Raw genomic sequence first — 13,937 nt, 5'->3', positions numbered from 1 at the left:
AAACTTGGGGAGAAAAGTTACTTCGGACAATTGGAGTTCTTAGTTTATCGTTCAGACAAGTGACTTTTGTTCCGATTTTGTATCCGAATGGATTCCTCATTTAATGGGAGGCAAAGAGAGATAATTTCAACCCTTCAGCTTGAAAAATCCTTTCAATCCTTCAGTGCGAGCTCGTGAATGAAAGAGCATACGGTAGAACCGACTGGGAGACAAACAGTTCGTATGATGGTTATCCTTGTTATGTAGGTCAGTTTTCGTTCATGATAGAAGTTGTCGTTTAAACGAGTAAATTTAGACGACAAGAGTTCCATTGGTCGGATACTTCCTAAGATTTCGTTGCAATAAATGCAGTTCTAATCTCTAATACAGCAATCTTTGTGTTAAATACATTTCCGAGATGTATGTCCTATACGAACGTTAGACTCTTCTCTAGAGGATAATGATGACCAAAGTAAATTTGGAATTTTCATTCGTTTTAGATTAACGTTACCTGTACTCTCCTCGCAGAAATCAGAAAATCTACCGTTACGAAATGTAATTTTCACTTTATAAGCCTCCGACTTCGTTTCGCGCTCTTTTAGCAATTAGGGATGTTCGAAAGGAAGCAATGTTCTTCGAATATTTTCCAAGTTTCTCGGCTCGCTTCGTCTTTTGAATATGATTCTCTGTGAATTTTAACAGTTTTTTAGTGAATTTTGAACTATTGATTAATGAATCATTTTAATAGCAGACGTTAGTAGGATCTTCAACTCAATAAAAATATAATTTTCAGAATTTATGAAATACGTAAAACGCACCAACTGCAACAAGGGTAAAAATCGTGAACGTTTCTTTGCAAAATAACCTGCGTCTGCAACAACTTTTAGAGACGTTGAAAAGGTAATACGCATTAGAATTCACCCTTTTGAAAGATGGGTCTTTGAAAGATTTCGAAGAACGATCGGAGCTTTCCATGAATGGGCTGACGAAAGGCTTGATCCTGATTTGTTGGCAATCGAAGCCAAATTGTTGACGACGACGGGGTCAGCTGGGTGCTTTCGTACGCTCGATCGGCAGCTCGGTTTATATTTATTGCGTGCTCACCCGATCTGCTGCGTCTCTTTTTCTGCAAGAAGAGGCGCGCGTGAGTCATGCTGGATGCCGCCAATTGGGCGAGTGCCTCGATCCCATACCCACGTTGCACAATTGCAGGGACACCTGATTTTTCACGAGATCCACGATTGCAATCGATCGGTCTTACTGAGAAATCATCGATATTACTGTGAAACTCCAAAGAAAAACCCTACTGCAATAAGTATTTACATTGCGAATTGCCACGAATAGGCAGAGGAGAATGAAATAATTTTAGCAGAAATATTCGGAAAATTATGAATATAGCAGAGTAACGAAGATTAAATTTAAACAATTAAGCGTAGATTAACTAGAGTATAATTAAGAGTATGTTTAAATATATATGTAACAATCTAGTATATATTAAGGTCAAATGAGAATGTGAATGAGAAATCTATGTACATCAATCTCATCTCGTAGCCGCAAAGCAAAATAATATATACATATATAGTAGAGTAACATAAAAATTTGTAGATACAAAAATCTGGAAACATAGATACGGAATGTCAAGAATAAAAAAGATTTAATAACATCAACATTTAATTGAGAAGTTTGGCAAAACAGAAAATGAGAGCTTAAAGTACTCAAGAACTACACAATCCAGCAAATCTGCGATTCAACAATCAAAAACGCAAACTTCGATCACTGCAACCGCCCCTCCTCGTTGTCAGCCTAACTTTCAAATCCCTCAACGCCCTTTGCGCTTCCTTCTAATTCCTCCAAGAATCTTCTAGACTCTAGATCATCCATGTAAAAATCTTGCTGATCATCGTTTAAGCAATCATCCAACATCGCGTAAGTTTCTACGCGATCGCAGAAGGCTAGAAAGGGGGAAAACGTGAAGGCCGCGTGGGTGGAGGATGCGACCCATTTAAACGAATCCACGTCCGTGATCCGATCTCGTTGGGTGTCTCTCATCGCGTTCGTGTTTCAAAGCGAGCAAGAGACGACGGGATTCCGCAAAATCTCTTAAATCCAGTGGTGGGTGTCGGATCCAGCGTGTGGACTGGGCAAATGAGGAAACGGCCAACTAGCCGAGTCATTTCCACCGTTTACCAGGGCCACTTTGCTCTATCCGACCCGGTGGGAGTCTTCTTCATTCCTGGCAATTATTAATTATTCGATTCGCCTCGTCCGGATGTCTCCTTTGTCACCGGTTTTCTCTTTCTACGACGCGTTTCTTTTTTTTTTCTTTACTTCTTTACGCTCTATTTTATCGAGAATTCTACTACCTTTGAGAATTCTACCAACTATCAATATTTATGGTCAATATTTCGAAGTTCTGAAACGTTCTCGATGATATTAACAATGTGTGATTTAATGATAACAATACGTGTTGACGATTATATGTCTTTTTTCTACGTTAGTTTACGTAATTTTTAATTATGTTGAGAAATATTGACGAGAAATATTGAACGGCCTGAACTCACCTTTGGAGTCTAATTTTGCCAATGATAATTGGAAAACAGATGTATGGGTAACCAAACGTATTAATTACGTTATTTAAAGCTACAAATTGTTATATGCACCCAAATATACAATGGTGTCACATCTAACTCTGCCGCTCTTAATTACTCTCTTAATCGTCATGATAGAAAAAAATTCAATATCAAAGGATATATAAGGGATATATAAGGGATGTCAAGGGATATATATATGTATATGTTAGAAGCGCTATATATATAATTTCCCAATATCCATATCATATAAATCTCTATAATTTGGAATTTTCACCTATTCTGGATTAATTAAACTATACTAATTACTATAATTATACAAATTATATCAATTAAATTATCTTATTTATATTCTCGAAATATTTTCCGAAAGAATCGAACAGATAAGGGTCTGAAATAAAGCCAAATACATAGGCACCGACAAATTGTCTCGAGAAAACGATCTCCGTCCTCGCGAAGCAACTTGAACAATCGTGTACCTGCATGAGCCGTATGAACATTGGATAACAGGGTGATACAGGGATAAAGAAGAGAGAAGGCAAAGCCCGAGTAGAGAATTCCCGCGAGGAATGTGCTTTTCTTCTATCAAAAGGACAAGAGGACCAGTCTTCTCGCGGAGGATGAACGACGAAGCTTCTTGACGACGTTCACGGGTTAATGGTACCAGTTTCACCGCATACTCGTTACGAAAACGATATAAAGAGACACGTAACGGGCGAGCTAAGGTCAGCCAGACCTCTTGTAATATTCCTACGCGTGTTCGAGTTCGTAAGGTCATTTATGGGACAGGTCCGTCTTACGACATTTATAAACCTGTTCCCCGAAAAGGATCGCTTTATACGAATATTTGCCACTGTTGTTCCGTGTGCATGAAAGATCGACGCTGTTCTTTGATCGACACTTTGTTGACTGCAAACCGAGAAGTTCTTTGGTCATTTGGTCTCGGTATCTTGGCTCTTAGATTTTGGTTCCTTGGTTTCTTAGGCCTGGGCTTCTCCCTTTCTTCATCTTCGTTCCTCGGTTTCCTGACTTTTGGCATTTACAACGTCAAAAGTTTGACATCACTGCTGCGAATTCGGTTGCTAATTTAAATAAAATCAATCCTTTTGGGGACAGAACGTTTTATCGATTATTAATAATATAAGCACAGTTGTTTGATGACATTTCTGTAAAAAAAAAAAGAGTATAATGTACCAATGTCAGAAGATCAGTTTTATCAAAAGCAGATCTATTTATCGTTTAATTAGTAACTTAATGTTACTCGTTAATTGATGATAAATGTGTAAATGTAGAAAGTTTCATCCTTCAACTATGTCTTGTCTAGAAAAATGTAAAATTATCCATGATATATAATTATATTCATAAGAAGGATATATTTATCTATAGGAATTTTACCATGCTATTTCAACAACAAAATGAGAAATAAAACAAGCGCTAAAATTCTTTTCCCACTTTCTATGCTGATTTAATATTATACAATTCCCTCCTCTTCTTTACTATATTGATACAAATGGCTATCCCCGTCCGTCCACCATAAAACGAGCAAGCATTTGTATCTCTTACATGTCACAATTTCTTCTCATTTCCCATATCCACCAAATAATATAATATAAAATACGTCATATTTGTTATACTCTTGTGAAATTATTTCCATCGATTGAACTTGAACGATTTTTGGAAGGAAATTTTGATTTGAATTGCAGAGGCCTTGGGCACCGGAAGTTCGTCATGGCAGAGCGAGGATGGCGGTGCAAACTCGCGACGTGGCGGAGAGACGCCGTCTTCTTGTGCGACGCCGACATCGGCGAGCTTCCCGTCGGAGCCCGAGGTCGACGCCGACGTTGGTGTCAACGCCGACGGAACCAACGCTACCGCACCTTATCCTTGTCAATTCTGTGACCGCACATTTCCTCGACTTAGCTACCTGAAGAAGCACGAACAGGTACCTTGAATTTTTCTTTTCATTTTCCAAGTTTTCAAGACTTCTTCGATTATGAGTAGGTATATTTGAGCATCTTAGAAACCGGGTCGATCGATGGATTTTACATTCTTTATAAAATTATCGATTTCATATTATCCAGGTACCTAAGGAAACACGAATATCAATATCCACGATTATTCATTCTTTCTTTTTCTTTTTTTTTCACTGTAAAATTTTTCATAATGTTTTCGATTATGAATAGCTATTGTCGAGTATTATTACTTGTTCCTCGACTGGCGTCGAGCCAACGATCGTGTCAGTATAATAATAATTATTATTATTATTATTTGTTAAAACTTGTTACTACTTTGTTAAAAGAGTTATTATTTGTTAAAACTTGAGGCATTTGCCGGCTTAACTATTCCAAGAGATTTTAAGTATGAAGATTTAAATATACCTACTCCTAATGTAGCCCTAGCTAATCCCTTTTCGTATTGTATTACGTTTCATTGTAGTTGTTTTATTGTTGGTTTCATCACGTTCAGATCTGATGTATCAGTTACAGTGGCTGATCACTCTCATATTATTTCTGAAAGGTAAACTTCAGCGTCGGCAATTTATCAGGATTTAACGTAATTGAAATTAAATGATTAACGAATAAAGGACTAACAAATCTCAGATATCCTATCTATAAGTGGGCGTGAGGTACAAGCGTAATATGACGCGGGAATACAATTAAATACAGAGTTGGTTATTGCATAATTTAAAAAATGAAAAGAAATTCGTGGCTTGAGTTCCCTATAAAATTTATAATGTCTGGAACTTGCCATAATTGCAATAAGACTCTAAACTCACTCGGATTTTCTACTTAAACAATGCAGGGGCTTCTATCCTACCCATCGAATATTATTTTACAAATTCTAAATTATCGTCTTAATTGTCCCAACAACGTTGCTCTGATTCAATTTAACGATCCGTTGTTTTCTGTATCGAACCCATGTTGCCGCCAACGATCGCACGAATCTCATTTACAAACAGGCAGTATAACTATGTACCTATACAAGCCAATTTGCATACCCGCCAACTCGATCTTTTTCGATTGTTTTTCCCCCTCGTTTTGAAACCATTTAAGGTCTTTGTCAGGCATTCCTTCCTTTTTGCGTGTTCACCTTCCGTGCGTATTATATTCGCCCGTTTCTTATTTCTCTATGAAGCTTCTCGAAGGGTATGTCACTCGTAAGAAACAGATAATCGATTAAAAATGCATGAAAAACAAATAAAATAAATTCGAACGTTCATTCTTAAAAGAAACATCTATCTCGAAAAGATTAACTGCTGAGTCGAGAGCATCTTGGAAACCGGAAGTAACTGAACGTTCGGACGTTCCAAGCGTGTAAGACGCGTGGCCTCTTCGGATTTTTCTGTTTTGCATGGCGGTGGTATTAGGAGTAGCGCGACTCTTCCGCGTCTGAGTCGACGTCGACGGGTCATCGTCGGGTCAAAATCTGTTCCATGGCCCATAACAGGTTGTACCGGTCAGGTTTGCTCCGTTCAGGTGGTTCTCCATGCTTCGGCTTCTCCTCTACGCTTTTCAAGCCTCGATAAAAGCCGCTTCCACATACGCGAGCTGAATCGCGCTTCGCTTCCAGCACAGATACGAGCCGGATAGCGGAGATAAATTTCGTTCAGCGGCTATGAAATCTTCCTGCGTTGCCTCCGGCATTCTTCCTCTTTGTCTCTCGTTTCTACGAGACCACGGAAGTCGTACGATTGGTCGGATTAGAACATTTTTTATAATCGCGCGGCATACCACTGGGAATGTTGAAATTTTCGCAATTTTTATTCCTTTCTTTGTTAACGTACGAGTGGATTGATATACAGTACGTAGTAAGGTTGAAGGATCGCTAAATTTCGAGCGAAAAATTGTCGACGCTTGAACAACCGTAGTTTCGTGAAAAAGAAATCGTACACACAGTCTCGTTTCAAAGAACGAAGCCTCTGCTTCAACATACTTTGCGACGCTTGTTTTCCGTTTCTCGATGACCCCTTCTTTCGCGAAACCGAGCGAAATACTGAAGTTGCTCTCTTTCTTCTCAAATTTTTGCTAATCCGAACGAGTTCTACGGAGTGCAACGAATTTTTGGTTTCTTCTGTAACTGAACCAAGCCAAAGAAGCCAAGAAACAAGCGAATTAGTTGGACCATGTTGTACCTTTTTAATATTGTATTTAGAACAGGTGATCGGAATATGTTAAATGGAGTTTAAAAAAGTCGTATTTGGATCAGTTCTGTCGATGTTGTAGGACTATGTCCAATTTGTATGACCTATTCTTAATCGAGTAACTTGATCTTTCCTGTAAGGCCGGATTCGCGTCATCTATACTTTTACAGAATTTGCGTAGCTCAGTGGATCGTGAATTTTTCCATTCTTGTAGATCTTCTTGTAGATCTTGTAGATATTCTTGTAGATCTCCGCAGAACATAGATTCGCGATTTATTGTACATTCAATGGAACCAGCTTCGCTGTTGAGTCAGTTTCCTCGTTACCTTCGACAGAAACACAAGATGATGATGGCATTGAGAAATACAAAACTTCTTTTTCCGCGCGTTTCAGTATCACGTCCATTTCAATAACGTAGCAGATTATTTTGTTGCTGAATTATTGCATCTCGAAATTTCGTAAAGCTAACACGGCCGACACGGATTGGGGTTGTCAGAACGTTGTAATTTGCCGCGTGTGACATTTTTTACATCTTCTATATTTTTCACATTCTTTGCTATGACTTGAGAACATTTAAATCCTAGCATACAAACGTCTATTAATCTCGTCGTATTTCAAAATTAGTTTTATCGGAAAAAAGTCACGTTTCCCTTTTTTGGGCAACTATTAAAATCCACGTTAGGCGTTCCGTATTAGGCGCAGTTACTCTGAAACAGCATGCCGACATTAATACAATGTTACGGATTCCCGAGAACCGAGATCTATCTCATTACTTTTTACGCACACCTCGTAATACGAACTTTCAAATTTTATCCAAATCCCTCGTATTTCCTTGCTCGCATCCAAGAACCTCGTGAACGTCACGATACAGAGGTCTTCAAGAAGAAGGCGATCGCTTCGCCCTTCCGTCCGGAATTGTCTCTTCAAAGGAGCCGACGGCTCGAAAGTCGTACGTGCCGAGGTTATTTCGTTGGACGAAGACCGACTCGAGAAACAAAAAGGACAAAAAGATAGGGAAAAAAGAAAAGGAGAGCATAAAAAGAACTGTACAAAGAGAATGACCCGGCCCGTTCGCGATCATATCGGTCACACCGATCTACCTGGGTGACAACCACCACGGGGAATTCCTCGACGAGCAACTTTCTTGCCCGTCAATTCTTTTGCTCTTCGAACCGCCAGCAAAGAATCTCTGATGAGTCGTGTTATTATTTTCTATCATATTGCCAATTTAATTTACAGCGTCACTTTGATCAACTTCATCGAGGATTGATATTAGCTCTTCACGGTTCGATGTCCAGTGTAATTTCTATTCTGGTAAGCTCAATGTCCAGTGTAACTGCTATTCCGGTAAGTCCAATGTCCACTCTGCCTGGACAATGATTTTATTTTAGTAGGTTCGGTGTTGCTGGACAAAGATCTTTTTTCACATAAGTCCAGTGCCCGTTTAAAAGTGGTTTAAGCTACGTCGTGTTTGATCTGATTTTAAATGAGAAAAATACGTTAGCAATGTTCGATTAGAAAAGTCTCGTATAAATTAAGTTAGTAGAAGTTCGATTGAAAAAGGGGGGAAATTTGAAAAATGTTTCGTCATTGTCTCACGTGTAATATTAAAACTTTCGATTCCCTCTTTTGATGTCGCAGAGCCACGGAGATCAAATGCCATACAAATGCAACTGGTGTGCCAGATTGTTCAAACATAAACGCAGTAGAGATCGACACGTGAAACTTCATACAGGAGACCGAAGATATCGATGCACGCACTGCGACGCTGCTTTCTCCAGAAGGTAAGTGCGCATACAAGTCTCTGCGGCATTTAACTTGCACGGTAAGTAGACTGCGGATTTTTATGCGTTATGGGAAATTCGAAAGTGTAAAAATGCACAGAACGCGTATGATATGCGGTAATATACAAGATACCCAGAGTATACTGTACGTTATAATATTTAATGATCGAAATAAGTTCTCGATTAGATTCCATTCCTTTGGCTATAGGGCCGAAAATATGAATTTGCATAAACATCCGCTGTCTAACAACGATCATCTCTCAAGGATAATTTCCGATCTCCGAGCAATTGATTCGTCCTTAAAAGGCTTCATCGTTCCTCATTCTAATTATTCGCGAACTGGTTCATGTTTCAATTTGCTAGATTCAGAAACGGTTTATCGCTTAGACTTGCGTATATTTTTAGATCTTGTTACGGTTATTTATTTTTGTTAATATCAGAGGAAACCTTTTAGCTTGATGTATTAAATATACACGTTAGTCTACAATTAGTTGAAAATTGCCAAAAGCTGATTGCTTATTTTCATTCGGTAACACGAAATAGTCTGTTGCAAGAATAAGTGGCATAATCACGGCTGGCTTTTCTTCTTTGTCAAGATGCTAGAAACTGTCGAATCAACGAATGACCGTAACAGTCCATGGGCAATGTAACACAAACAAATATAAAGAAAAGAAAACTGAAAAGTACTTTCCATTGAAACAGCGGTGGACCCCTCGAATTTCAAGAATTATAATAAGCCATTGATAAACATTGTGTGAAAAGACAATAAAGTATAGCCGATACAAATGAAGCTATGTTTTTTCGAAACCAGAAGTCTTTGCGCATTAAAAATAATAAATTTATTCCTTTTAGATATAAGCATTTTATTAGGCCCCCGAAACGAGAGACTCTTATTTTCCCCAACAAACTATAAACTATAAACCATTAATGGAATAACTCTATCTTTCTATTTTTCTGGGAGTACACTTCTTCTTTAGAATAATCTATACCATTCATTCGTTTTACAGCCTTTTCGTACCTCTTTTGTATTTCTGTCGCACTTCTTTCATACCTTACTTCTTATACTTCGTTCGATCGTATACCGTTAATCCTCGAACTAAATCTACTCGATTATGATTATCTCAAATTATGAAGAGTTGGTAGGTTTTTTAAAATTTCACGCGACTGCTAATTCCAAGGGTTGATAAAATTCCTAAAGATAAATCGACGTACGCAACGCTAAACAACGATACGTATCCTCGTTAATCTAATCCAAAAGAGACAGAAAACCGGAAAGGCAAGTGGAAACGAAAGTCGTGCGAAGGCCGATATTCCGGGGGACCGATCCATCGTTTGACAAATGAATAATGATCAAGCGACGACCGCGGCCCCGGCTGGCATTAGTCAAGCTTACTCTCTTACGTGACTCTTTCTGTTCCACCCCCTTTTCTCTCCCCTGCCCTCCTCCCTCGTTCGTTTCGTGCCGCCCCAAACGGCCTCTTTTCCTCTATCTTTATTTCTCCCTTTTCTCTCGCGTTCACTCGCGAGGTTATTGAAATGCTAAGCTGGTATAACCCGACTGGAGACCCGCAAGGGTGGCGAGCACACGCACCTTTTCGTCCTTTAAGTGTCGTCCACATGCTCTCTCCCTCTCTCTCTCTCTCTCTCTATTTCTCTTCCTCTTTCTCTTTCGAATACATGGCATGGTGATCATATACATATACATAGAACGAACGAATGGTGAATACAAGAAGAGAAGGGCCCCCCCCCCGTTCCTCTGTGCGTCTCCACCAGGTGAGTGGACAGGTAGGCGCATAGGTGTTACGGGACAACAGGTAGAACATTAGTCAAGTGCCTGGTTGCTGCTCGTCCACCGACGCGCTTCGTACACTTATGTCGCGGTCACGACTTCTGTCAAATAGGCTTTTTCCTAGGAGTTAATCCTGCTACTTTCTCCCCCGGATAGTTTCCAGTCAATTATTATTATTGTTTATCTATTAAGATGTAATCAAGTGCCTCGATGCTGTCCATTCGTCGATGCACTTCGTGCAGTTATGCCGCGGTCAGGGATCGATCGCTTAGATAAGCTTCTTCTTCGAAGTTAATCCTGTTACGTTCTTTCTGACTCATTCGCGAGCTAGTTATTGTTATTATTATTGTTTATTTATTTATTTAGGAATCACAGATTTTTTTACAAAATATATCGGATTGAACAGGAAGTTGAAAAGTCCAAGTTGAAAAACGTGTTTTCTCTTTTACGTAGGCTATTTTCAATCTGTGTACCATTGTTGCCATTTCAATGACTTTTCACCATTTTTGCGATAACTTTACTAACTTTCGCTATACATAAGCGAAATGTCACAAGCTACGAAATTAACGCTAGCGTAACGATTGTCTAAATATTTGAACCGCTTCAGGGAATTTTCTGTAGATTTAGTTTAAAAGAAGATATAGAGTCGCGAAGGAAGTTTTCCAAATCTTGGAAAACTGGTGATAACATAGGTATATTCAAAACGAGAAGTATATAGCAGATGTGTGGACGTACGAGGGTGTTTGACCTTTCCTTTTTTTATTGGCCGTTTATCGCCGAAATTTAATTACAATGGTACATCTTGAATTTTATTATTGTCTATGCTCTAGCAACTAATAATAATAATTTCACTTAATTTAAATCTGTTTATATAATCTGTTAACGTTAAAAAGTATCTTCAGTTTGGACGAAATACGAAAGAAGAAAGTCTCACGAGTATGTACAATTTCTCATTTCAATCTTACGTTAAGAAGATATTTACGATATTACAGATTCTTTCTGTTTGTTAAAACTAGAACAAGTTTAAAATACAGTTACGAATTACAATCAATGCAATTTTGAAGCACAAGATTGCCGATTCGGATGTCTTAGAACATTTATCGGATTACTTATTGATTTATTAAATGAAAATATTAATGTAATAAGAAAATCAACATCGAGTTTGTATTTTTTCATAGCCAGAAAAACAGAATTTTAAGAGGAAATTTAATCTTTTCCAAACTCCAATTCTTTCCATTCGAAAGGAGAAATATTTTGTTCGTTGTATATTCAGTTTTATTTTAATATTATGACAAACCTAAACATAGAGTTGTGATCATAATTATTCACAGCACCTGCATATATCGTACGAAAGAGTTTTAAATAGTAATATAATAAGAAAATCAACATCGAGTTTGTATTTTTTCATAGCCAGAAAAACAGAATTTTAAGAGGAAATTTAATCTTTTCCAAACTCCAATTCTTTCCATTCGAAAGGAGAAATATTTTGTTCGTTGTATATTCAGTTTTATTTTAATATTATGACAAACCTAAACATAGAGTTGTGATCATAATTATTCACAGCACCTACATATATCGTACGAAAAAGTTGTAAAATTTATTACAAATAATATCATCAGCATTGTAAGTCGTAGTGCTGAAAAGATTACGGTGAAAGCAACGACGAGAAGCCTCCTTATTTTGAAATCAATTCTCATTTTGAAATTAATTCGAAACCATGGCATTACAATGAAAGCACTTGCGATTACATGGTTTGATGAGGCACAAACCAAGAATATAATTCAATACAATTCGATATAATTTAACGTAATATTAACAAAATCTGATTTACAAGTACAGAAGTTACAATTTCCAGAAAAAAGAGGGATGTTTCGTGTTTTAAATTCGCAGTGTTCGGATACCGATATTTTACAAAGGGTACTATAGCGTTTTTCTTTAATCTGACGAGGGATGAAAATAAAAAGTCGTAACAAAGACTTAGCCTGTCAGCCATTATTACAATCGCATTGCTGGATCTTTACGCCACATCTCTATTCGTTCTCCGGCTCGACGGTCGGCTTGGGTGACCCAACAAAAGGGTGAAAACCCCTGTGGTTCTTACATAGATGCCGCAGCCACGAGAGATCTGAATACGGCCATCGAGATCGATCAATATACACGCCCGGTCTGCTCTTATCGCTAGATCATCTGTCGTAAGTGGAAAATAAAATCAATCTTTTCTCTTCTAATTTGACGACAATTATTCTGACGTCTGATATTCAGGTACTCTAAATATATTAGTATATGTCAATTGATTCGATGTCTTTTTAAAGAAAATACAAATTTTACGCGTGTATCGCGGAATATTAAATTTACCATTAAAATTTTCAATAAAAAATCTCACTGTTATCGACCATTAACAACAGAGTTCTGATCATACGATTTGATTAGTTTTAATATCGATGCAATGTTTTCAAATTCTGATCATGTGAAATCATGCGTATTAGTAAAAATCCTGTTCTTCGTTGAATTTATTCCAGATTTATGATACTAAATTTATATTACATTTATAATACCTTCATATTGAATGATCTTTCCTTGGATATTATTTTGCAACGTTTCGATTTTTCTACATAACTTTTCAATCTGAGCCACATAATTCTTCCAACACGAGTAACTGAGTAGAGTTAGATTCTTTTTTCAAATGAAGACACTTCTTCATCGCCACTTTCGCTTACTATTTCCATTTTTATAGAAGTAGTATAGTTATCGTCTTTATCGTAATGATCTCATCTCAATCATTACATCAGATAATGGATTATTTTCAATATCGTATCTTCGTTTTTTAATGTCTGCGATTGTCACTTTTCCAACATCGTGTACTCTTCTTAATTCTATCCCACTTAAGCTACTTTCGAGTTTTTTGATCGCGTCGTATTTCGTTTTGACAGTTATTAATTACTATTAGTTTCGTACTAAATTCTTATAGTCAAAATTCACTCGATCGAATAACAGAAAGAATACATCGCGCTAGTAAAATATATGCATATTTGAAACGTAAAAAGACATCGATGATTTACCATTATATATTACGATTTACAATTACAATAAACGTTAATAATACAATTAGAATAAATGTTGGTACAAAGGAAACTCTACTATATTAAGAGTAAACAGTAATTAATATATTTGTGATGATAGCTGTGTAGTAATAATAATAATCTTTCGCACCAAAGTACCTTACTTTCGGTATTCACGAATAGCTGCACGTTCCACGAAGAGCAACGCGATGAATATGTTCTTCTCAGTTCTCCAGACAGTCAACTCTAAACTAGAATATCAGATCGATTCATGAAAGAGACTTCTAAAGCGTTTCTAACTCATCTATCTCCATACTAATATTCATACACACCTTTTTCATAATTCTTCTGAAACATCGCTATATAGCTGCATGAATATGCACATCATTTCTAAATGCACGTCGTTATCGTGGCTTAAGCCATCCTGCATAATAAACATTTCGAAGAAGCCCGAAGTCTCGGAACGTCTAGCTGAGAACGTAGGAAAATAATCATCCTCGTCAATATCGATCTGCGTTCTCGATTTTTTACCGAAATTTCGCCAAAGCAAAGTCGCAGGAGAGGCGATACACGCGATAATAGGACGACCAGAGCGTA

The 13,937-nt window shown here is 37.5% G+C and overlaps 1 protein-coding gene across 2 annotated transcripts in view; it reads left to right on the top strand.

Annotated features, from left to right (window-relative positions):
- Positions 1–13,937, top strand: part of LOC100742771 (zinc finger protein 423 homolog) — a 137,731-nt gene that overhangs the window by 118,176 nt on the left and 5,618 nt on the right. For both annotated transcript variants that reach the window (XM_012389640.3, XM_033322467.1), the window contains 3 exons: positions 4,271–4,509; positions 7,948–8,022; positions 8,350–8,492. In XM_012389640.3, the coding sequence (XP_012245063.1) occupies positions 4,271–4,509; positions 7,948–8,022; positions 8,350–8,492 (457 nt within the window). The remainder of the gene's footprint in view (positions 1–4,270; positions 4,510–7,947; positions 8,023–8,349; positions 8,493–13,937) is intronic.

This window comes from Bombus impatiens, unplaced genomic scaffold, assembly GCF_000188095.3.
Source record: "Bombus impatiens unplaced genomic scaffold, BIMP_2.2 scf_0036, whole genome shotgun sequence".
NCBI classification, from domain to species: domain Eukaryota; kingdom Metazoa; phylum Arthropoda; class Insecta; order Hymenoptera; family Apidae; genus Bombus; species Bombus impatiens.
The sequence above is the reverse complement of the archived record's forward strand: the minus strand, read 5'-3'. Positions and strand labels throughout refer to the sequence as shown.